Source organism: Dama dama, chromosome 20 (genome assembly GCF_033118175.1).
Source record: "Dama dama isolate Ldn47 chromosome 20, ASM3311817v1, whole genome shotgun sequence".
Classification (NCBI taxonomy): Eukaryota; Metazoa; Chordata; class Mammalia; order Artiodactyla; family Cervidae; genus Dama; species Dama dama.
In genome coordinates this window covers 34,947,408-34,972,647 of record NC_083700.1, presented here as the reverse complement: position 1 = coordinate 34,972,647, position 25,240 = coordinate 34,947,408, and the positions used below count along the sequence as shown (strand labels likewise).

The following is a 25,240-nucleotide window of genomic DNA, read 5'->3' as shown; positions in this document are numbered from 1 at the left end:
CCACACCAACGACTTATTCTTTTCTCTTATATTTAAAATTTCAATCCACTGACATCTAAAATAGTGTGTTCATCAAATTTATTGGACATAATGGACTAAAAAAGAGCTGTAGAAGTATTAAATGATATGAGGCTCACGCTGACATGCATACAACCTTTAAAGAAACAAGCAATTACAAATAGAGATCTAGTGCATGATAGAGGGAGGCCACATAGGAAGGAACAGTGGGCAGAGCACAGTTTCATAGCCCAGGTGAAATTTTCATGGCTATGGGATTCATTTATCAAAGGAGCTAATCATATTTAACATGAAGGACTATTGTGAAAATGAGAAAAGAAGATTTGAACATTAACTAGCTGTGTTAGTTTGCTAGGGCTGCAGTAACAAAGTACCACATACTGAATGTTTTATTTTTTAAAAACTATTTATTTATTTGACTGTTCCAGGTCTTACATGATGCAGGATCTAGTTCCCTGACCAGGGATCAAACCTGGACCCCCTGCATTGGGAACATGGAGCCTTAACCACCTGGGAAGTCTCATGCTGGGTGTTTTAAACCAGCTGAAATTTATTTCCTCACAATTCTGGAGGCTAGAAGTCTGAAATCAGAGAGTCAGCTGCACCATTCTCTCTCTGACAGCTCTAGGGCACAGTTTTGCCATGTCCCTTCCCAGCTCATGGTGGTTGCCAGCAATCCTTGGCGGGCCATGACTTTGCAGCTGCATCCCACCAGTCTCTGCCTGAATCATCACATGGCCTTCTCCCTGCATGACTCGCTCTGTCTTCACAAGGCCTTCTTATAAGGACATCAGTCATTGAATTTACAGAGAAGGCACTGGTGACCCACTCCAGTACTCTTGCCTGGAAAATCCCATGGACGGAGGAGCCTGGTAGGCTGCAGTCCATGGGTCGCTAAGAGTTGGACACGACCGAGCAACTTCACTTTCACTTTTCACTTTCACTTTTCACTTTCATGCACTGGAGAAGGAAATGGCAACCCACTCCAGTGTTCTTGCCTGGAGAATCCCAGGGACGGGGGAGCCTGGTGGGCTGCCGTCTATGGGGTCGCACAGAGTCGGACATGATTGAAGTGACTTAGCAGCAGCAGCAGCAGCATTGAATTTGGGGCCCACCCTAATATGATATGGGCTTCCCTTGTAGTTCATTCAGTAAAGAATCTGCCTGCAATGCAGGAGACCTGGGTTCAATCCCTGGGTTGGGAAGATACCCTGAAGGAGGGCATGGCAACCCATTCCAGTATTCTTGCCTGGAGAATCCCATGAACAGAGGAGCCTGGCAGGCTACAGTCCATGGGGTCGCAAGAGTCAGACACGACTTAGCAACTTAACCACCGCTAATCCAATATGACCTCATCTGAACTATTAATAATTAGACCTGCAAAGACTATATTTAAACAAGATAATATTCTGGACTTCCCTGGTGGTCCAGTGGTTGAGAATCCACCTGCCAATGCAGAGGACACAGGTTCGATCCCTGGTCTGGGAAGATTCCACATGCCTCAGAGGAACTAAGCCCGTATGCCGCAACTCCGAGAGCCCATGCCCCCAAGCAAGAAAGTAGTCCCCACTTGCTGCAACTAGAGAAAGCCCACGTGCAGCAACAAAGACCCATTGTGGCCAAATGAACTTTTTAAATAAGAGATTACAGGTAGATAGATAGGCTTCAGATAGATAGAAATTTTGAAGGGACACCATTCAGCCTGGTACATTGGCACATAGTAAGGACTCCACAGGTGGGAATTCGAGTGGTTATCAAGTGCCAAAGTACAAACAGGTTATTTCAACATGGGCTGGAGTGGTTAAGGAGAACTTCACAAAAGAAGTGAGAGAATCAGGGAGTGCTTTAAAGAAGTGAAATTAGGTAAGAACTGAAGATGTAGTAGGGTCTATCAGTGGAGAGAAAAGTGTGTCAGTATTTTCACATAGTGCCTGACACATTGGGAGTGCTCAAGGTTTTACAATAACCTTGTAAAATCAGGGAGCTCCTTTGACCCAACAAGAATTAAAAACCATAATCTTTTGGAGGGGGGAACGGATAAGTACATATATTATCTGTTGTTATCTATTATCAAGCAGTAGCCTTGTGATAAGTTACCCTAAAGTTCTTTTTTAAAATTTTTATTCATTTATTTATTTACTTTGGCTGTGCTGGGTCTTTGTTGCTACCCAGGCTTTCCTCTGGTTGCAGCAATCAGGGGCTACTCCCTAGTTGCAGTGCACAGGCATCTCATTGTGGTGGCTTCTCTTGTTGAGGAGCACAGGCTCTAGGGTGCATGGACTTCAGTAGTTGCCGTTCCCGGCACTAGAGTACAGGCTCAGTAGTTGTGGTCCACGGGCTTAGCTGCTCCACAGCATGTGGAATCTTCACAGATCAGGGGTTGAACCCGTGTCTGCATGCACTGGCATGCAGTTTCTTTACCACTGAGCCACCAGGGAAGCCCCTACCCCAAAATTTCGCAGCTTAAAATAACATTTATTCTCACAGTTTCTGTGGGTCAGGAATTTTGGAACAGCTTAGCAGGAGATTCTGGCTCAGAGTCTGTCATGAGGTTACCATCAAGATGTTGACCGGGGTTGCAGTCACCTAAGAGCTAGTTTGGAACTTAAAGATAAGCTTCCAACATGAGTCACTCAAGTGCCTATTGGCAGGAGTCAGTTCCTTGCACGTGGATCCCTCCATAGGGCTGCTTGAGTGTCCTTATGACATGGCAGCCAGCTTCTGCCAGAGCAGGTAATCAGAGAGAGAACAAGGAAGAAGCCACAACACCCCTTATGACTTAATATCACAAGTCATACGCCATCCCTTTTGCCATCTTCTGTTTATTAGAAGCAAGTCACTGAGTCCAGCCCATGCCCAGGGGAGGAGAATTAAGCTCTGTCTTCCTCTTGAAGGGAGAAACATCAGATAATATGTGGACATATTTTAAAACTGCCACATCACAGTATATCATGAAATCATTCATTCCATTAGCTGTTCTTAAGTTTAATGTTCCAAAATCTACATGTTATTATTATTATTACTTATTAATACAGTAATCATTTTGAGCACTCCCAGTGTGTCAGGCACTGTGCTTGCAGCTAGGAATGTGGAATGAAGTGGCCGGTGCTTGCCCTCATGGAGTTTATAGTTTAGTGAGAAAGAGAGAATATGTTCATAAATAGGATGTACATACATAAGAGGTAGAACTGAATATAAACAAAGAGTTTTGTATTTGCACTATTAGAAAGAAATAGAAGAAATCAGAAAAGGCTTTAAGGGAACACTGGTGGCATCTGAGGGCCCATCTCAAAGCTTAGCCCACCCCCCCACCCCCCCAGTATAGAGTAGATCTTTGGCAGATCACTGGGGAAGAACATCTGAGGCCCGGAGATGGGAATGTGCAGGGCTTGTATGGGAGAATTTCAGGTTATCTAGGGTGGCTTTAATAGAAGAAAGAGGAAAGGGAATGGGAAGGCAGATTGAGGCCAGTCTTGGAGGCTTTTATAGAATAGGTTGTGTTAAGGAAAAAGATTGAACTTGATTCTGAACACACTGGAGAAATCTTTGGAGCAGCGTGGTAATATGCTTAGATACATGTTTTGGAAAACAGAAAAAAACTGAACCAGAGAAAAGAGTTGTATGTATGTATGAACTCATTCATTCATTGCATTCAGCCCTTCAACAAATTTTATCACAGATTCAGTATGTGGCAGGCATTGTTTGTACATATATATATATATATATATATATATATATATATATATATGTATATGGGCTTCCCTGATGGCTCAGCAGGTAAAGAATTTGCCTGCAATGCAGGAGACATAGGGTACTTGGGTTCAATCCCTGAGTCAGTAAGATCCCCTGGAGAAGGAAATGGCAACGCACTCCAGTATTCTTGCCTGGATAATCCCATGAACAGAGGAGCCTGGTGGGCTACAGTCCATGGGGTCACAAGGAATCAGACATGACTGAGCGCATGGCATAGCACAAAGCATGTATATATGAAATAGAAATCATTTATTTTATATATATTAATACATATATGAAATCATCACAGAGATAAAATTACAGGTGGTACAAAGGAAATGTACATGTTGCAATGACAGCACATGTTAGGGGGTTTGACTTGAGCAGGAAGAGAGAATGAGAATCTTAGTTTTTAAGCCAGAATAATTTCTTTTGGTCTCAAATTGAAATAGCAGGGAACTTGATGTTTAATTACTATCTATTAACCATTAGAGAAGTTGGCACAGCTCAGAGTGGAAGAAAAAATGATACAGTTTGTTTATCAGTAGGTATAAAAATAAAGAAGTGGGAAGATTTGTCCTATTTCCTCCTGTGACTGCTAAAAAAGCAGGAGGATCATCTGAGGTCTTCCTGAAAATGGAAGAGAATGCCTTAATTTCTTCCACCAAATTTCACTCCTGGACTCGGGCCACTTCTGCTTTGGCAAAGTAAGAGGTGGTGACGTGGACTGTGTTCCCAGTGGTGTGCCCCAGGCTGGCCCAGGGGAGCCTTTGGAAATGACTGTGTAACAGAGCCTCTGGCTTGTCGGATGCCTGGCCCTGGTGTGGGGGCGCCGTGGGAGGGGCCAGAGAAATGCTCGTATCAATCTTAGTAGCGCGTCAAGGAGCATTTCGTTTTCTACCTTGTAGCAGAAGCCACCCAAGAAAGTGAACTTAGGCAAAAGGCTTGAAGTTGAGCCTTCTGCTTTAGATCCTGTTCTTTCTTCCAGCTCCCCTCCCCCCAGCCCCACCTCCCATGTTCATGATGGCTAGAATTACATCTTCCCAAAGGAGGACAGAGCTGGTGAGGCAGCAGCACTCTTCCCTCCTCTTGCTTTAGCCGCAAAGCCCCCTAACCTTCTCCAAGCAGAGCCCAGCGCCAGAACTCTGGCGTGGTCCTTACACAGGCCTTCACCTCACAGAGCCCCGGACCTTTCCCCTCCCATTGCCACCTGGCTGCCACCTTCTTCTGCCATCAAGCCCCTCAAGAAGAAAAGTGCCATTCTTTAAGAACAAGGTCATTATTGCAAAGTGTTCCTGAGTCCCAACCCTCTGCCCAGTGAACACCTGGCTTTTATGACCCTCTCCTGTTGTTTTACTGATAAGAAATGGATGTCTGTTCAGCCAGAAACTGCACCTGCTGCTATGGTCTCTTCTTTCACGACTGTGTGGATGAACTTCTACAAAGCTGAATCGATTCCACCTTCATCATTACTTCATTCAAACTTGGAAGTCCTTGGAAAGCATCTTGCCAACTTTATGCTCGAGACGATGTCAGGGCTCTTTTCTGGGTGGAAGAGCTGAAATGAACTTGAGAGTTCTCCTGGTGTTTTCATCTGAACTTCTCCCAGGGTGTCTCATCATTTCAAGCAGAGGAAAGAAATTGGAAGAAAGAGTTCAGATTTGAATTCTTACCTCTGGGCATTCTTCTCTATCTCCTCCTTCCTTTCTAAAAATAGTGGCATAAAGTAATTTTTCAGCATCAAAAAATAACAGTGGTTGGAATGGAAGGCCAGGTTTCTGGAAATCCTGGAACTGCATCGGTGACTCAAAAAAAAAAAAAAAAAGACCAAGTCACCCACTCTTGACTTCTCTAAGTCCACACCCACTCTTGACTTCTCTAAGCCACTTCCTGGTTTAGTGCAGAGGCTGCCAAACTGCAATGGGTCACCTGGAGGGCTTGTTAAAACCCAGGTTGCTGGCCCCATCCATGAGGTTGTGATTCTGTGAAAAGGCCTAAGAATTAGCATTTCTAGCAAGTTCCCTTGTGGCTCAGCTGGTAAACAATCTGCCTGCACTGCAGGAGACCTGTGTTCGATCGCTGGGTTGGGAAGATCCCCTGGAGAAGGGAATGTCTACCCACCCCAGTATTCTGGCCTGGAGAATTCCATGGACTATATAGGCCATGGGATCGCAAGGAGTCGGACACAACTGAGCAACTTTCAAAAAAAAAGTTCCTAGGTGCTGCTGGGGCTGCCGATCCTACAAACATACTTTAAGAACTATTGGCTTAAGTTTAATGGAAATGACAAGAGCTTCGAAGAAAGGCTGGCTTGGGCTTGAGTCTAAACCTTCAGCTTCCTTACCAGCTGTGTGACTTTGGGGGATGTACGTGAGTATCTTTGCACTGGGCTCTTCATCCTTAAAATGAAAGCAGTAACATCTACCCCACAGAGTTCAGTGACTCAACAAATATTTGTTTATGACTGCTGCAGCACCAGATTCTAAGCTGCGCAGTGGGGACCTGACTTCAGATGGGACGGTCTTGGATGTCAAGGAATTTTGGGTGGTTGTGAAGATTAAAGAGAGAAAATTCACAAAGTCTGAGGACCATGGAAGAAGCATAGTAAGCATTAATTTTATTTCCCTCGCAAGGGGCAACATAATTCTGCTTTTACTTTTTTTTTGTCCAAAAAGGGAAATTTCTCAAATTTCATAGTATGGAACCTAGAGTTGTGAGTTTTTCCTTGTTTAGATGGAAAATTTGAAGTATGAGCACTGTTGTGGATGGACTGGTGTCCTCCAAAAATCGATATGTACCTTAGAGCACCTCCTGAGGATTCTGAAAGTGAAAAGTGAAAGTATTAGTTGCTCAGTTGTGTCTGAGCTCTTTGTAACCCCTGGACTCTTTGTGACCCCATGGACTATAGCCTGCTAGGCTCCTCTGTCCATGGCAAGAATACTGGAGTGGGTTGCCATTTCCTCCTCCGGGGAATCTTTCCAGCCCAGGGATTGAACCCGGCTCTCCTTCATTGCAGACAGATTCTTTACCATCTGAGCCACCAGGGAAGCCTTACCACCTCAGAATATGACTTATTTGGAAATAGGGTCTTCGCAGATGTAGTTAAACTCAGATGAGGTCATTTAGGTTGGGCCCTAATCCAGTATGACTGATGTCCTTATAAAAAGAGGAAATTTGGACTCAGACACACACAGGGAGAATACCATATGAAGACTGGTGTTATGCTGCCATGAACTGAAGAACTCCAAGGACTGCTGGCCGGAGAGGCTTGGAACAGGTTCTCCCTCTCAGCTGGGAAGCAATCAACCCTGCTGACACCTTGATTTCAGGCCGCTAGCTTCTAGAGCTGTGAGAGAATGGATTTCTGTGGTTTCAGCCACACCACTAGTGGTGCCTTGTTACAGTAGCCCTAGTAGACTGACATAGGGCCTGTGAAGGACAACATGGCATCGTTCATGGGTGCGGTGAGAAAAGGTGGAGGAGCACGTTTACTTTTTATCCCACACATCTTTACTTGAATTCTTGTTTTTTTAAAAAATATTTATTTATGGGCTGCATCGGATCTTAGTTACAGCATACTGGATCTTCTTTGGCACATAGGATCTTTGTTGCCACGCACAGGTTTTTCTCTAGTTGTGGCGTGTGGGCTTAATTGTCCTGAGGCATGTGGGAATCTTAGTTCCCTGACAAGGGAGTGAACCTGCGTCCCCTGCATTGGAAGCCGGATTATTAACCACAGGACCACCAGAGAAGCCCCTTATTTGAACTTTTAAATACACATGCTAATAATGAAAAGATTTTAAACTAAATTAAATAAAATAATGATTTTAGTATAGATATAATTACTGCTAAATAATTTGAAGAGTACATACCTCTGCCTCTAGATCGTTTGAATCTCTGTTAACCAACTGCTCTAACCATCTGTCAGGTCAATCAGAGATGTCCCCACCAGCTTGGAGTTTGGATTAGCAGACTTCGCTTCAATTTACAACAATATGACATTTTCCAAAATACCTGTGGAGTGTCTGTTGCAGGCAAAACACAGTTATTTAGGGATTGTCACACAGAAATGAGTCAGAGAATTTACCATCCAGTTGGGACTGGAGAATTGAGAAGTAACAACAGAACAAGGCAACTGATGATCACTGCCCCATAAGTGGTATGAAGAGTGGAGGTCTCACCTTTTAGAAGGATTGAGATCATTTCCTGAAGGCCTGGGAAAGAGTGCTTCCTGGACTGGAGGGATGGGTGGGGTGAAGAAGGTGAGGCAGGGCATTCTGTGGGATCAGAGGAGACAGTACAATGCTCTCTTCTGACCCCTTTACTTGGGGATCAATTGTAAACCCAGGCCACTCTGAAGGAGTAAGTGACAATGGCAGGGTGATACATTAAAAAAATTTTTTTTTAATTAATTTTTTTGAACAGGTAATTACAGCCACATGGTAAGCAATTCAAAAGCTCTTAAGGACACCGAGAAAGATCTGCATTCTCTTCCTTTACATGTGAACAGACTTTTCTGATTTCTTAGTTATTTCTAGAATGAAGATTAAGTTAATGGAGGCCTGGGGTGACTTGATTCCAGCTTTATGTGACAGGGACTAGAGTCTGTGGGTGCAGAAACTTGGTCAATTGCTGGGAGTCTTTTCTAAAACCACCTGCCCAAGGGCTTCCCTTGTGGTCCACTTCTTAAGACTTCGCCTTCCAATGCAGTGGGTGAAGGTTCGATCCCTGGTTGGGGAGCTAAGATCCCACATGCCTTGTGGCCAAAAAACCAAAACGTAAAACAGAAACAGTATTGTAACAAATTCAATAAAGACTTTAAAACTGGTTCACATTAAAAAAAAAAATCTTAAAAATAAAAAAACAAAACCACCACCTGCCCAAGCACATTTCCAGGCACTCCTGGCCCTGGATCTTGGCTCTGGGCTCCAGCCAGGTCTTCTTCAGCAAGAGCCAGGCCTCTGTTTGCCTTTAGGATTCAGTTGACAAAAGCAGAACAGATTCTAGAGCTGACTCTCCACTCACCCATCTCCAGCTTGTCCAGTGATGGCAGGAGCCTGGGCCAGAGTCTCCGTTGGTGACACTTGGCAATGACTGAGGGTCAGACTGTTTCAGAGAAGGGCCTGGGGTTCTTATGCAGAATCTTTGCAAACAGTACACCCACAACTACCCCTGTCACCAGCAGTTTTCATTTCACAGGACAAGAGGCACCTGCCCAGGTGTTTCCTCAGGCTCTCTGGTTCTCAGCACTCACAGTGCCCATAGCTGATAAGAGCCTTGAGTGAGACACACCAAACACGTCAAACATAGTAAGAGAAACTGCTTCTGTCACCCTCCTTCCACCTGCAGGCTGAGACTTCCTGATTTCCTAACTTTACCTCTAAAGAACAGTTTCCCACAGGTCAAGTCATCTGAGAAACACAATGACAGTGTCAGCTCCTGCTGAGGTGGTAAAATGTGGCCTCAGCCTCCCCTGCCAAGTACTCCCTACATCTCCGTTCTAAGAATCCTGTCAAAAATCAAAACAATGACCAAAAACCCAACATGTCTCAAAGGGAGGCATTAACATAAAACAAGCAAACAAAAACACTTGATTTACTTTTTTGAGCAGGTAATTCATCCACATGGTAGTCCACTTAAAAAGTTAGAAAGGGGTACAGAATAAAAAGTAAATGTCCCTCGCACCGCTGACTCCCACCACCTAGTTCTCCTGCCAGGAAGTGATCCCTGCTCCCTTCAGACTTGCTGCTGAAGTTAATTTGCACTCCTGGGGCAGCCTGTAGCACTGGGGCACACAGAGGACACAATGGCAAACCTGAGTCTTAAGAGAATAAAATCAGAAGCAGGAGAAGGCTCATGGAACATGCTGGTCACAAAATCAGAGTATCACATGCAAGTTATGATAGGGTTCCTTTCATTTTAATTATTCAGATTGGGACTGAATGCCAGATATTATAAACCAGATTATAGACATGGATTGGAGGTAAAAAGAAAGCTAGGAAGCACCGAAGAAAGCACTTCTTTTTTAGATTCTTTTTTTTTTTTCCATTTATTTTTATTAGTTGGAGGCTAATTACTGTACAATATTGTAGTGGTTTTTGCCATACATTGACATGAATCAGCCATGGATTAGGTTCTTAAGGCATGTTATTTCTCAGCTGTCGCTTTCTCCCTGATACTGTATGTCTGTATATATTTATAGTATTCTTACTTTGTTGTATTATTTTATACTCTAGTACCTTAGCAGACTATCATGTGAATAGCAGTCCCTGGGATTGTGCAGTGCGCAACTTACTCAGCTGTATGCAGCGGTCCCTGTAAATGCCAGGACTGCCTTGATGATATTTGTATCCCTTCACCATATTCTTAGTATTTTTAGTTGAATTACTTTCGGGTAAAGAAGGCTCCATCTCAAAGTGTTATGGCAGTATAAGGAGAGAGATGGTTGGAGAAGTAAGCAGGGGCCTGGAAGTGAAGGCCCTTGTAAACCTGGCAAAGATTCTGGTGCCAACTCTGAGGGCAGCACTGGGGCAGTGATTCAATCTGGCTTGCATTTCAGATGGGTCACTCTGGCTGTAGCCTAGATGGTGGCTTGAAGAAGAGGAGGGAGCAAAGCCTGGGAGAGCAATGAGGAGGCTCCTCTAGGCAAGAAGTTCATTTGCCTGAGTAGCAGTGGGGGTGGAGACAGGGGGACTGATTCAAGAGATATTTTGGAGGCAGAAAATAGATAGGGTGTCAGTGATTATACACAGAATCTAAGAGAGAAGGGTGTCAAGGACGTGGTCCCTGGCTTGAAGAGATGCTGGATGGAACAGCATCAATATCAGAGCAAAAGGATCGTGCCAAGATGGGTATTTTATTTTTTGAAGAAATATTTGTTCAAATATTTTAAAGAAATAAGCAAAACTAAATATTTAAGCAGTTCAAGTATACTTTCTATAACACATCAGGTAAAATGTACACTTATAAAAATATAAGCATTACTTATCAATCTAATATAAATTACTAGCTAAAAATAAATAAATAAATTGCTAGCTAGATAAAATGAATGACGAGAAAGTGTTATTCAAAAAATTCTGAAGAGTCCAGAGATAAATCTATGCACCTGTAGTCACCTAATCTGTGACAAAGGAGGCAAGAATATACAATGGATAAAAGACAATCTCTTCAATAGGTAGTACTGGGAAAACTGGACAGCTACAACAAAAGAATTAAATTAGAACATTTTCTAACATCATACACAAAAATAAACTCAAAACAGATTAAAGATCTAAATGTATGACTGGACACTATGAAACTCTTAAGGGAAAATATAGGCAGAACACTCTCTGACATAAATGGCAGCAAGATCTTTTTTGACCCAACTCCTAGAGTATTAAAAATAACAAAAATAAACAAATGGGAGCTAATTAAGCTAAAAAGGTTTTATACAGCAAAGGAAACCATAAACAAGATGAAAAGACGACACACAGAATGGGAGAAAATATTTGCAAATGAAGTTACCAACCTAGGATTAGTCTTCATAATATATAACAGTTTATGCAGCTCAATATCAAAAAAACATCCCAATCAATATCAATCAAACAACCCAATCAAAAAAATGGGCACAAGATCTAAATAGACATTTCTCCAAAGAAGACATACAGATGGCCAACAAGCACATGAAGAGATATCCAGCATCACTAATCATTAGAGAAATGCAAATCATAACAACAATGAGATGTCACCCCATATCGGTTTGAATGGCCGTCATCAAAAAATCTACAAACAATAAATACTGGAGAAGGTATGGAAAAAAAGAGAACCCTCCTACATTGTTGGTGGGAATGTAAATTGGTACAGTGACTATGGAGAACAGTATAGTGGTTCCTTAAAAAACTAAAAATAGAGCTTCCTTATGATCCAGCAATCCCACTCCTTGGCATATATCTGGAGAAAATCATAATTTGAAAAGACACATGCACCCCAATGTTCACTGCAGCACTGTTTACAATAGCCAGAACGTGGAATCAACCTAAATGTCCATTGACAGAGGGATGGGTAAAGATGTGGGACATAAATATATATGAAGTATTACACAGTGATAAAAACAGACAAAATAAAGCCATTTGCAGCAACATGGATGGGCCTAGAGTTTGTCATCCTGAATGAAGCAAGCCAGAGAAAGACAAGTATCATATGATATTGCTTATACATGGGACCTAAGGTACAAACGGACATATTTACAAAAAGAAATAGAGTCACAGACATAGAAAACAAATTTATGGTTACCAAGGGGACAGGGGAGAGGGATAAATTGGGAGATGAGGATTGATATAGATACACACCATATATAAAATAGATAATGAATAAGCACTCTATAGCACAGGGAATTCTACTCAGTACTCTAATGATCTACACGGGAAAAGAATCTAAAAAAGAGTCGATGTATATAATTGATTCACTTGCTGTGCAGAAGAAACATAACAGTGTAAATCAACTATACTCCAATAAAAATTAATTTAAAAACAACAACAACAAAATGCTGAAGATCAGTATTGCCACCATGAAGCGGATGATACTACAATTCAGTTAGATACGGAACAGCAGTGGGGAGAGCGGCTGAGAACTGTTTTTAAAAGTTGGATCTCGCCAGTTCAATGCATGAGTCAGGGTGCTCAGGGCTGGTGCACTGGGATGACCCAGAGGGATGGGATGGGGAGGGAGGTGGGAGGGGGGTTCAGGATGGGAACACATGTACACCCGTGGCTGATTCGTGTCAATGTATGGCAAAACCACTACAATATTGTAAAGTAATTAGCCTCCAATTAAAATAAATTAATTAATTTTTTTTAAAAAAGTTGGATCTGATGTCCCTGAGGAATCCTATGTAAGCGATTACAAATAAGGAGTGGGAGCTCAAGCCTAAGAGCTGAGCTCTATATAAAAACTTGGAGTCATCAGTCCATGAAGGCAACTGAAACTGCACAAATAGCTTTGTGTAAGAGAGTTGAACTGAACCTTAGGAGAGGCTAGGATTTTAATTGAAGTAGAGGATGTGTAGAGAGAAGGGTGGATTTACAAACTGAAGATAAGGGCAAGTCAGAGAAAGCTGTGGAGTTTGGAATAAGTGGATGTGTTGGTGGTGTGCTGGTCAATATGTAACAACTGACTCTCTAGGGAGGGGAAGGGCAGTCCTGCTTTTTAGCGTTTGCTGACTGCCATGGCATGAATACTCCCATCATAGCCAGTTTCAAGTTACCAGTGTCATTGGGTACGGAGGTGGGAAGAGATGAGCCTAGTCAGTTCTTGTGAGCGCAGACGAACTCTAGCACACAGCTGGATGTGGCCCTGACGGAAACAAGATTGTCAGGCGGTAGTGGAGGACCCACCTAAAAGAGAAAGGGAGCCACTGATGTGGCCATGAAGCTTCTGGTGTGGCCACAGTGCCGCTGGTGTGGCTGTGAACCTTCGTACACTTCTAGGGGGGATGTTAAATGGTGCAACCACTGTGGGAGACAGTTTGGTAATTCATCAAAAAGTCAGGCATAGAGTTACCACTTGACCCAGCAACTCCACTGCTAAGTATGTTCCCAAGTGATTGAAAACATATGTTCACACAAAAACTTATTCATGAATATTCCTAACAGCATTGTTGTTGTTAAGTTGCCGAGTTGTGTCTCGTTCTTTTGCAACCCCACGGATTGGGATTTTCTAGGCAATAATGCTGGAGTGGGTTACCATCTACTTTTGCCCACATATCTTCCTGACCCAAGGATCGAACCCACATCTGCCCACATCTCCTGCATTGCAGGCAGATTCTTTACTGCCTAGCCACCAAAAGTAGAAACAACACAAATATTCATCAACTGATGAATGGATAAATAAAATGTGGCATATTCATATAATGGAACATTAATGACCATAATATTAAGTACTGATACATCCTACAACATGGATGAATCTTGGAAACATTATGCTAAGTAGAGGAAGCCAGATAGAAAAGGTCACATATTGTATGATTCCATTTATAGGAAATGTCCAGAATAGGTAAATCCATAAAGATAGAAAGTAGACTTGTGATTACCAGAGGCTGGGGATAAGGAAGATGATGACTTATGGCTAATGAGTAAGAGTTTGAGAAACAGTGAACTAGGAGATTGTGCTGTTGCTCATATATATTTCTTCCACTGGAGTTACAGAAAACTTGTCTGTTGGCCTTGTTCTTTAGGCTAGAGGTCTGTCCTCCAGGTTCAAGCTCTCTGTCATAACCAGCTAGCACATCCAAACACCAAGCTGTCCTTGGAGAGTTTTGCATAGGCCAGGACCTAGTTGACCTGATTTTTTCATGTGTGATTAAAAGCTCAGGTGAAAACATTTAATGGAACATTTTGACCTCATTAAAAACCAAGAAAGGCACATCTTTGAAAATACAATCTCATAAAGCCCTACTTTGTAGACAGATGTGTGTACCAAACTCTCACTCACCAGAAAGGGATTAGAATTTATAAAGGGACATTTTGTTTCCTGGCTACAAAGCCATTTCAATCCTAGGGATATTCACCAGCAATATGAAAAGCCCTCTGCACCTGATGGACTGGCCACAGTTACTAAGTGTCATAAATGTCAACGGCCAGCCTTCCTCTTAGAGATTAGCTTCGGGGGAGTTTCTGGGGAGAAAAAGTGGAAAAAGGACAGATGTTGTTTCATATGTACGAGTAGACTGGGATCAGAGAAGAGGGTGAGTCAGGGCAGGTGGTAAACATCAGCAGAACAGAGGAGAATCTAACTGCAGCTGTCACATATCTGTTAGGTTAGAAATGTGGCCTGACTCCTTTCTCCCTGTCCTATTGCCAGGAAGAGGAGAGGAGGGCCTGGGTGCCCCCTCCATGTGCCCCCTCCAAGTTAGGTCACAGCAGTAGCTGTCTGGTTCTTCTTTTTTAACCAGTTTACAAAAAGTGTTCCTGAACCTAATCTCCTAGTCGTCTTGACAGTTTGATGTTACTCAGTTTAGGGGGATTCTGTTAGCCACCTTAGCAGAGTGTTGGCATCCCTGTTTTATGGGGGAGGGAACTGTGGTACGTGGAGACTTAATAACTAGTCACAATTGTCTAGTGTGGGGTGGCAAGAAGAGTCTAGATCTTTTGATTGTGATCTTGAGTGCCTGCATAGCTCCACAGCTGCTCTCAAGGCATGCTTTTTGCCCTCAATTCAATCGCTCAAGGAATACTTATTGGTAGCTACTATGCATCAGGAACTCTTCTGGACTCTTGGGCTACTACATCAGTGAACAAAAACAGAGATCCCTGTTCTTTTGGAGCTTACATCTGATCTGGAGTGAGGGCAGGGGCAGAAATAGACAATGAACATAATCAATAACTACAAGTTATAAAATGTGTTTGAAGGTGATATGTACCATGGAAAGAACAAGTCATTCAGGCTTTGAGGATCAGTGGGACTGGATTACAGTTGTGAACAGGGAGGTCGAGGCGGTAGAGGTAGTATTGGGGGGCTTGTAGGTACTAAAAGGAAGATGCACGTAAAGTGCTTGGCCCAGAGCCTGGTGGGTGGGTGCTCATACCTGTGGCAGCTGTTAGCACCATACCAGTCCTGTCTCCCAAGAGCTCCAGACCAAGGCTGTGCCCAAAGTGGACAAGCAGCTGAGTAACAGACAGGTTAGACGGTGAGGTCAGGGGCCTGTCTGGCCCAGAGCATGGTGCAACAAACTGCCCCAGCTGGGTGTAGAGACCCCGTGTATGCTTCTGTGATGTGTCCATGGCCAAACCAGCAAGGCACGTCGTATCAGAGAGATCAAGCACCATCTCTGCCTTTTTTGATCAAAATGGGCTCTGTAAATCCAGAGTTGAATAGAAAATGCTGAAAGAAGGGGCAGCGTAAGGCCAGGGCTCCCCCATACCCCTGGGAGTCCCGGGGCTCCTGGCATTATGTTGCTAGGCAACAGCACGTGGATTGAGGCCAATGGGCAGGGGTCAGCCTGCTAGGGGTGTGTCAGCTGGTGCCTGCTCTGGGAGAGAGAAGGTATTGCTTGTAGGTAAGAGGAAGCCACTGACTGCATGAGGTGATTAAAGGATGACAAAATGCAGCCTTAACTCAGTGAAACTCTGCTTCATGCATGTGATTTCACCTTCAGGGATTTGCTCTTTCAAGTAAAGACTGGTGTTAAACTTTTTGGGATGTGGAAATTTTGATTTAAAATTTTGATTTAAAGTACATTTAAGGTTTTAAATGTACTTAAATACACTTAAGTACATTTGTTAAATGTACTTAAGAATACATTTAACAAAATAGTTGTAAGATCAATAAATGGAAAACTACAAAATACTGCTGAGAAAAATTAAAGAAATGAAGAGATATACTGTGTTCATGGTCTGGAAAACTCAATATTGTTAAGATATCAAACCTCCCAAATTTTACCTATAGGTTCAATGCAATTCTGCTCAAAATTCTAGCAGAATTTCTTTTAACAAAAATTGACAGTCTAACTTAAAAAACTTAACTGAGAAGAATAAACATGTAAAATAGATTTTAAAATAAAACTTTGTTCTCTTAAATTGAGGAATCCTCACTCACTTCTGAAGGTGCTGACTCTCTACACCCCCAGATTCTGGAGCAGAATTTGAAAGTCCCTGGGTTAAGGTATTTAAAAAGAAACAGCCTGTTTGGGGGGTAAAATATTAAGCCATTTAAAAACTATGAATGCATTATTACAGATTTTAATGATTTTTCCTGTGTGTGCAGAGATGAATAACAGACTCCTTAGAGGATCTGATGAAAACTATGTCCAGAAAAATGCATATATCTAAAATTCTGGATCTGGTTGTATAGGGAAAATGGTCCAGGATCCTAGATTAAGGGACCTCCGCCATCTTATATGAGATATATGATTTGCTTCCTGATGGGATAATTATTTAAGTCTCCATAGAAGAGTAAGTTGAAAGGAGAAAAGGATCTAGAGGAGAATCAGAATCTATAGAGTAGAGTCCAGGAATCTTTTTTTGTTTGTTTTTGTTTTTTTAGGAATCTGTACTTTTAACATAATCTTCAGGTGGTTGTGATGATTAGGCAGATTTAGCCACCAGAGGTCGAGGGCTGGATATGTCTAGACCTTTAGGCTCAGATGGTAAAGAATCTGCCTGTGATGTGGGAGACCCAGGTTCGATCTTTGGGTTGGGAATACCTCCTGGAGAAGGAAATGGTAACTTACTCCAAAGTGGATCCATGGACAGAGGAGCCTGGTGGGCTACAGTAGAGTCCATGTGGTTGAAAAGAGTCAGACATGACTGAGCGACTAACACTTTCACTTCTTTTTTAGGATCCAGGGCTTCCTTGGTGGTTCAGAAGGTAAAGAATTTGCTTGCAATGCAGGAGACCCAGGAAGACCCAAGTTCAATCCCCTGGAGAAGGGAATGGCTACCCACTCCAGTATTCTTGCCTGAAGAATTTCATGGACAGAGGCTACAGTCTATGGGGTCTCAAAGAGTCAGAGACAACTGAGCGACTATCATTTTCACACTGTAGGACCCAGGAGACACTGCTACTGAGCCAGTAGTCTTAAGAGGGTGGGAAGGAGGGAGAGAAAGGAGCAAAGAGGGAGTCTCACCAGTCTGACAGAGAACAGTCGAAAAGGTCCTAGAAGGCCAAGGTTGCTGAGACCCTGAGTGTTAGCAGACCTTCTACCCAGAACCTGAATGAGAGCACTCCAGAGCAGAAAGAACAAAGAACAGTTCGGGAAGCCATTCAGCTAGGGCTGGGCCACAGAGAAAGTCTCTTTGGGGGCACTGATGTTCAATTCTGACATTTCACCATGATCTCCTTGTTCTGTGCTAAGCAGAGCTCACTCCTCCCTTCCAGGGAAAGGCTGGTCTCTCCTTGGCAGTCAGGATTATTTAATGGGATCTGCTCCTGTCTGCATCATGTGCTTTCTCAGCAAAGAGGCATTTGCAACTGTACCAACAAATACCTATTGACCCCACTGTACCAGCTCAGGTGTTTGCCTGGGGCACCCAGCCCCCATCTTGACATTCTCCCCCAAAGGATCTGCCTTTCAGGGATGCTGAGAAGAGAAGGGGCTGAACCTGCAGCTGGTGGAAGAATGGGAGGGGCCTCTTCCAGATCCCAAGGCCCCTAGTCAGAATCCAGGTTTACTTAAGAACCTGTTTCTTGACTCAGGCCCTGTCCCAGCCAAAACAAACCCAAGTCATGTTGATCCCCTGCTTCCTTGGTGGCTGTGACTTTGTGTAGCACTGGCTCAGTGACCTTAAGACTCAGGATCTGAGACTCCGCTTGTCTCTGTCTGTTTTGTCTCTGGGCGGTGAGGGGGTTGGGGAGTAGGGCAGGGGCAGTGGCCGAGTGGTTACCCTTCTGGCCAGCAGTCTCTGGGCAGTGATTCTTAGCTTGTCATTGTTTTACTCAAGTGGATCCATTTATCCAAACTGAACAAGATTTGTGCACTTCAATGTATATAATTTTTCCCTAAAAATATATAAACCTAGAAAAACTAACAACAACTTTGAGTGGGGAGGAGCGGGTGGAAGTAAATGAGCAGAAATGGCAGAAACTATAAGTATAGAAGCTAGATGATGGGTTAATGGGGGTCATCATATTCTGTCTTTTTAAAATATACATTTGAATTTTATTGTAATTAGAAGTGAAGAAATTAAAAAAGACTTAGAAATCTCCCTCCCTGGTCAAGAACCTTAAAGAAACTCATACTCTTTACCCTAGTAATTCCACTTCTGGGAATCTCTCCAAAGGAAATAATCAAAGATACACATAAAGCTTCATTGTAGTGCTATCTAAAATAAGGAAAAATTGGACAAAACTCAATGACCCACAACAGGAGAATGGTTAGAGCAACTGTGGTGCAATCTTAAAGACACAGGAGCATGCTCGTGACCCAAGATGTAAAAAAAGAAAAAAGTCAGAAGAAGAAACTACATATCACGGGATCTTCATTTTGTTTTAAAAATGCATGTGCGTGGACTTCCCTGGTGGCTCAGTGCCTGTCAGTGCAGGGCATACAAGTTCGATCCTTATTCCAGGAAGACTCCAAATGCCGCAGAGCAACTAACCAGTGTGCGGCAGCTACTGAAGCCCACAGGTCTTCAAGCCCGTGTGCCACAGCAAGAGAAGCCCTCCTGACGCAATGAAGAGTAGTCCCTGCTCGCCACAACGGGAGAAAGCCTGTGCAAAGCAGTGAAGACCCAGCGCAGCCAAAAGCAGACAAAGCAATAAATGCATATATTGTACGATTTCAGCTATGGTGGTTTAGTTGCTAAGTCATGCCCAACTCGTGGGACCCCACGGACTGTAGCCTACCAGGCTGTCAGTCCGTGGGACTCTCCAGGCAAGAATACTGGAGTGGGTTGCCATTTCCTTCTCCAGGGGATCTTCCTGACCCAGGCATGGAACCCGTGTCTGTTACATCTACCGGCACTGGCAGGCGGGTTCTTTACCACTAGCGCCACCTGCTGCTGCTGCTGCTATGTCGCTTCAGTCGTGTCCGACTCTGCGACCCCGCAGACGGCAGCCCACCAGGCTCCCCCGTCCCTGGGATTCTCCAGGCGAGAAAACACTGGAGCGCCACCTGCGAAGCCCCAATAAATGCATATGCACATATAAAAAAAAATCTGTAAAGAAATGTCATAAAATGTTAAAACTATTGATCTCTGCTTGGTAGGCTTGTGGAAGATTTTAATTTTCTTTTTAATTCTAGCCTGTATTTTCATCATTTCTACAATTAACATTTCTTACTTTGATAATTACTTTAAAAACTGAGATGTGCCATTTTGAAGGAAGAGGGGGAAAGATGGAAAGAAAAACAGATTTTCATGCACATAGCAACTGTGAAATAATAAGGTATTGGAACTGGAAGGAATCTTAGAAGCTTGAAATCACCTAAGTCCAACTTCCTCATTTTACAAATGAGAAGACTGAGGCTCAGAGCGTCGAATGTCCAGCTGAACCATTTGCTCTTCTCTCTGACTGCAGTTCATCGAGCTCTCATGGCCCCAGGACCTTAACAGCCTGGGCTGTACCCGCAGTGTTAACCCCTGGAGGCCTGTTTGGGGAGCAGTCCTTGGTTCTCCAGTTAGTCTGGGCCACCTGTTGCCAGTGTCCTCAGCCAGTCTGGAAGGAGAACTCCCTGTCAGAAAGAAGGCCTGTGAAACACTAGACCTCACTACCCCCTAATCACCTAGAGCTTGTCCCTCAGACAGTTGTAGCTGGCCATCTCTGTCTTTTCAGCTCTGCTTTGGCAAAGGTTACTTCTAGGCAGCTAGGTCACATGTCCCTCCTGTGCCCCATTTAAAATTGTGACCTGGGGACATGTCATGTCATTGTGCCTGGGGGGAGCAAATGATTATATGCTGCATATATGAAAGAGATCTATTTGAGTGTCTCCTGGGAACTCCCTGGTGGTCCAGGGGTTAAGACTCAGTGCTTCCACGGTAGGGAGCATGGATTTGCTCCCTGGTCGAGGAACGAAGATCCCGCATGCTCTGCAGTGCTGCCAAATATAAAATAAAATTTAAAATTTTTAAATGATTTTTTCTAAAAAGTCAAATTAAAAAAAGAAAGATTAAAATTTATGTTTTAAAAAATGTCGTATTCATGTGTCTCCTTTGTGAATCTGCATATCATGCCGACTGTATGTTCTCCAAGTCAGGTCACTAGGTAAACTGAGGTTGTGTCGGGGAATTGATTTGTTCATAAAACTCTGAATGTAATTGAGGAGTCCTGCCAATTATATCTCTGATTTAACTCTCTAAGCCGACGTCTTGGATGGTGAGATCAACTATAGCTCAGATCTGAAACAGCTGCAGCAGAGCCACCTGCGTTGGATGGTGTGACTATCCCCAAGGGATATGAAGTAAATTAGTTCATATTGAAGGGAAATTTTCTAAGGCCCAGAACCACCATTTTCCCAGCAAATCTCCCACCCAAGTGGGACACAAGGGACACCAAATGAAAGACGATGCAAAGAGGCAGACGTGGCTTTCGAGTCTCCAACAGGCCAAATGCAGTCAGAGTGACTGAAATGATCTGCTCGAACAGATTTGATGTTTTAACACTAATTATCAGGCCTCAGAAGAGAGCCTGGCTGCTGGCAGACAACCAACACTGTCTTATTTAATTTTTAGATTTGGCTGTTAAATTTGGCCCAGTGCGAGATTGTGTTTGATGGGACTTCAGAGAGTGAAGGATTCCTGGTAGGAAGGCCTGGGTTCCAGCTCTGTGTGACCTTGGACAAGCCATTTCACCCCATTGGGAGTGTTTTGTCATCTGTGCAATGGAGGAAACACCCCCTGCTCTGCTTGCCTTCTGGGGAGTTTGAAGATCAAATGAAATGGTGTAAAAGCACTATGCAAATGACAGGCATAATTACGTTCACAGGCAGAACATCGAATCTTTTCTGCCTGGTTCACTGAATTCTATGTAATTTACATACTGTGGATTTTACCCCTGTTTTCTTGCAGCAAAATCCTTTGGAGAATATCGTTTTTAGACCCAAAATTGAAAATGTGTAGTTTCCTTATTCATCCTCAGAGTCCTCTGGGATAAAGAAAAGAGTGGAATTAAAAGAAAAAGGAGATCCAGAGTGACGGTAGCCCAAGGGCACAAAGAATTCCCACCCAGGTGTTCTTTCTTTCCTAGATGACACTGACATCTAATCTAAAGTCAAAGCTTCACATCCTAAGTTAGACTCAAAGTTCCCCCAGCTCCTCTGTCTCCTTTGCATCTTCTCCCTCCGGATATGCCCAGTTTACACTTTGCTGTCCTGAGCCATACTGGGCACCATCTCTAGTACCTCTAAGTGCTGGGCAGACAATAGATATTTGGTAAATACGTATAGTAGAAGACAATAGAAATGGAGCTCTAAAATTTTTCTCTCATTACTCTAAGTTTCTTAAAGTACAGATCAAAAACAATGTTTACCACATTTCCACAAGGCTGAAATAACATAGCTTCTAAGGCACACCAGTTTTTATGTACCAAAAAGAAAGGAAAACCCCATCAATTAAAACATGACACAGTGCTTCCTTATTGTGTCCGGTATAAGCCACAACTTGATTTCACAGGTGTTAAAATGTGAAAGAAATATGCATCTTAGAAGAGATGAAATGCAGTCTATTTACCCCTTCCAAAAAGTACAGATTTCTCCTTTTGATTCTGATGAATTCTTAGGTTAGCCCACTTCAAACTGTCTCAGTTTTAGCCCCAGCTCCATTTCTTACATTGCTTTTATGTGCAATCACCCTTCCATATGGGTAGAAGGGGGACATTAATTCTATTTTTCTTATGGATACAGTAATACAAAGTACTTTAGGTCTTGAATATAGTTTTTGGTTAAGTGAGGATTGTGAAGTGCTTATCAAAGCCAAAATCACATGAATTCTGTGGCCTGTTGTTGGTGACAAGATTTAAAAGAGTAAGAAATGTTTGAGTATTTGCCACATCTATTGTGCTTTCTTTTTCCCAAGTAGTGCTTCCTGTGATTTTTGTTGTGGTGCTTCTTGTTTTACTTAATATGCTTGATTTGGCTGTTTTGTTGTTGTTATTCAGTTTATTCTTAGATCAGGTGAACTATGCGTTTTCATTGCACAGAGAAATTAGGCGTGAATAGGCTGATGTGATGAGAACCCATCACCTGCCTGGGCTAAATATGATGTTTTCATAAAATTCGAGGCAGGAATTCATAGTTTTTTCAGGGCAGAAGAGAGCCTGAAGAATGCAGGGAAATCAGGGGAAATAGAAATACAGCTTTTGTGACAATCCTTTGCAATTTTTCATGGACCCAGTCCCTGTTTGTAAATTCTGCAGTTTGGGACGAGAAAAAATCCACCTGTTTCCAGCCTGTTCTTTAGTCACCTTATCACATTGCTCTGGCCTAATAGGACATTATTTATATACAACAGCAGAGAGACATGAAAAAAGGTGGTGGGTGGGGGTGGGGAGCGGTTCTAGGGACTAGACCAAGGCTGGTGGAGAGGAATGATCCAAAAGGCCATATAAGTCCTATCTGTATGTTCTTGATAAGGATCATTTCAGCTCCAGATGCCTTGCTCCTCCCTGCTGCAACCCCCTCCCCTGGGGCTCAGGGCCCATTACTGTGATGGTGTCAGTAACCTTCTTGCTGGGCAGGAAGTAGGTGGGAGATGTTAATGTCTGACAGATGCTAATGCATATTTTGCCCCTTCTCTCCCCTGCAGTCTGAGTACCACTATGAGTACACCGCGTGTGACAGCACAGGTTCCAGGTGGAGGGTCGCCGTGCCGCACACCCCAGGCCTGTGTACCAGCCTCCCCGACCCCGTCAAGGGCACCGAGTGCTGTAAGCAGTCCTGCCTCTCAGCTTTGGCCTCTGCCCCAAGCCTCCTACCACCCGAGTTAGGCCCTTCCTGACAGTGAGGCTGCCTCAAGGAGTCAGATCTCCCCACCCCTGCCTCCCCATCCACCAAATCTCGAGATTTGGTGCAGGAGTGTTATTTCATGGGTGCAAACTGGGAATCTCAATTTATTTTTCTTTTCAAATTTAAATCCCATCACAGTATAAAGTAAAAATCATTCCGGCTGTGTGTCACTTAGATATTTTCCTCTGTTTGCATACATTTTCTTTTCTGGTCTGTGCATTTCTCTCCAGTCTACACTCTCCAGCCACAGTCACTCATTAGGAAAGATTGTGATTTGCAGTCATTCTTGGAAAGGAAGCCAGAGAAGATAAATTTCTGCAGAGACAGATCTTTAAAATGCACTGGGCATCACTTCAGGGAACAAGAATGTTCCCTGATTGGGGGGCTGACCATGCAACCGGAAAGCCAATGACTTGCCTGCAGCTCCCATTCCCTCCTCTAGGACTCTGTAGCTACAACTTTCCTGTCACTAGCAGCTATTTCCCCTGTGCTGTCCCTTTTAGAAAATGCAAAGACAAAATATTTTTTATTTTTAACAATAAAGATCAGGGACTAGAATCAAGGAATCTTGGAAGATTTGGAAAGGAGATTGAGGGCATTTAAAATCGAAAATATGCTTAGCCTAGTACCTGGTTCAGTAGGTGAGCAAATAAATACTTGTTAAATCAATGAATGGATATTGCTAAGATCTGAGTATTAACAGAAACAAATGAGCCATCTTCAGTAAACTTGGCCAGTGTTCTTAATATGTGCACCTGCGATGTGAACCACAAGGATAAATAAGGCACAGCCTCTGCCTTCAGAAGCGTACAGTCTGGTGGGAGGAGCAGACATCCGTTTGTCTGTTCGTGTTTTCAGCAAGCCTGAGTGGAGGTCCTGCTGTGGCTGTGCCGGTCACTGAGCCACCGTGCCTGGAGGAGCTCAGAGCCTGGCAGAGGCACACATCAATGTGATGTGTTACATGAGGTGAAGAGAACGGGCCTCGTGGATGCTTAGGGATCAGGAACAGCTGGGAGCACCACTCAAGCAAAAGCCTGGAGGTGGGAGAACATCAGACACATTCAGAGAAGAGCATGTGGCCTGAGGTGGAGACAACACAGGGAGGGGGTGGATGGGAGTGGGGTGGAGAAGGGTCTGGTGTGTGAGATTAAGCCGGTTGGGGTTAGGTTGGGGGAAAATTGTAAAAGACTTTGAATGCCAGGTAGAGAGTTTCAGTCTATAACCAAAAGTTGGTGGGTGGTGCCTGATTATTTTTTAAATAACAGAAATAATAGTATGGGCTTCTCTGGTGGTTCAGTGGTTAGGAATCCCCTTGCCAATGCAGGGGTCATGGGTTCAATCCCTGGACTGGGAAGATCCCACATGCAGCAAGGCAGCTAAGCCTGTGCGTCACAACTACTGAGCCCTTTCTCTTCAACTACTGAAGTCTGCTTGCCTGGACCCCATACTCTGCAACAAGAGAAGCCACTGTGATGAGAATCCATGCACCACAACTAGAAGAGTTGCCCCGGCTGATGGCCACGAGAGAGATGAAGACCCAGTGCAGCCAAAAATAAATAATTAAAAAAGAAATAAGTAGCAGTATTTTATTTTATTTTATTTTTTTAAGTATCAGTATTTTAGAAAGATACCTCTGACCACAGAATGAGCAAAAATGAGAAATAGGCAATTAGTTAGGAGGACATTGCAATTGTTGAGCTAACCTAACAGATCACAATAATCCCAGCTAGCGTGGTGGCAGTGGGACCAGAAAAGAGAAGACAGAGGCCAGGGACAACAGGAAATCCAAGGCCGAAAGGCCAGGTGCCCTTCAGAGGCAGCCCCTCTGAGGGGCCCCTTCAGAGGGGTCAGAACGAGAGACTCTGGTATCCTCTTTTACTGGAGAGCTCTCAGAATGGCCACGGAAATGAGAATAATGGCCCAAAATGCTGCAACAAGGCCCTATGTCTTTTTTTTTTTTTTTTTTAATAACAGCTTTGGGAATTCCTTGGCAGTCCAGTGGTTAGGACTCCATGCTTTCATGGTTCAATCCCTGGTGGAGAAACTAAGATCCCACAAGCCGTATGGCACAGTCAATAG

At 43.5% G+C, this 25,240-nt stretch overlaps 1 protein-coding gene across 5 annotated transcripts in view; it reads left to right on the top strand.

Moving 5' to 3' along the window:
• The window catches only part of ELAPOR1 (endosome-lysosome associated apoptosis and autophagy regulator 1), a 73,029-nt gene that overhangs the window by 13,438 nt on the left and 34,351 nt on the right, over positions 1 to 25,240 (top strand). For 2 of the 5 annotated variants that reach the window (XM_061121237.1, XM_061121238.1), the window contains one exon: positions 22,962 to 23,082. In XM_061121237.1, coding sequence (XP_060977220.1) covers positions 22,962 to 23,082 — 121 coding nt within the window. Of the gene's footprint in view, positions 1 to 22,961; positions 23,083 to 23,992; positions 24,247 to 25,240 lie in introns of those variants that run through there. The other 3 variants (XM_061121239.1, XM_061121240.1, XM_061121241.1) reach the window with 3 other exon arrangements.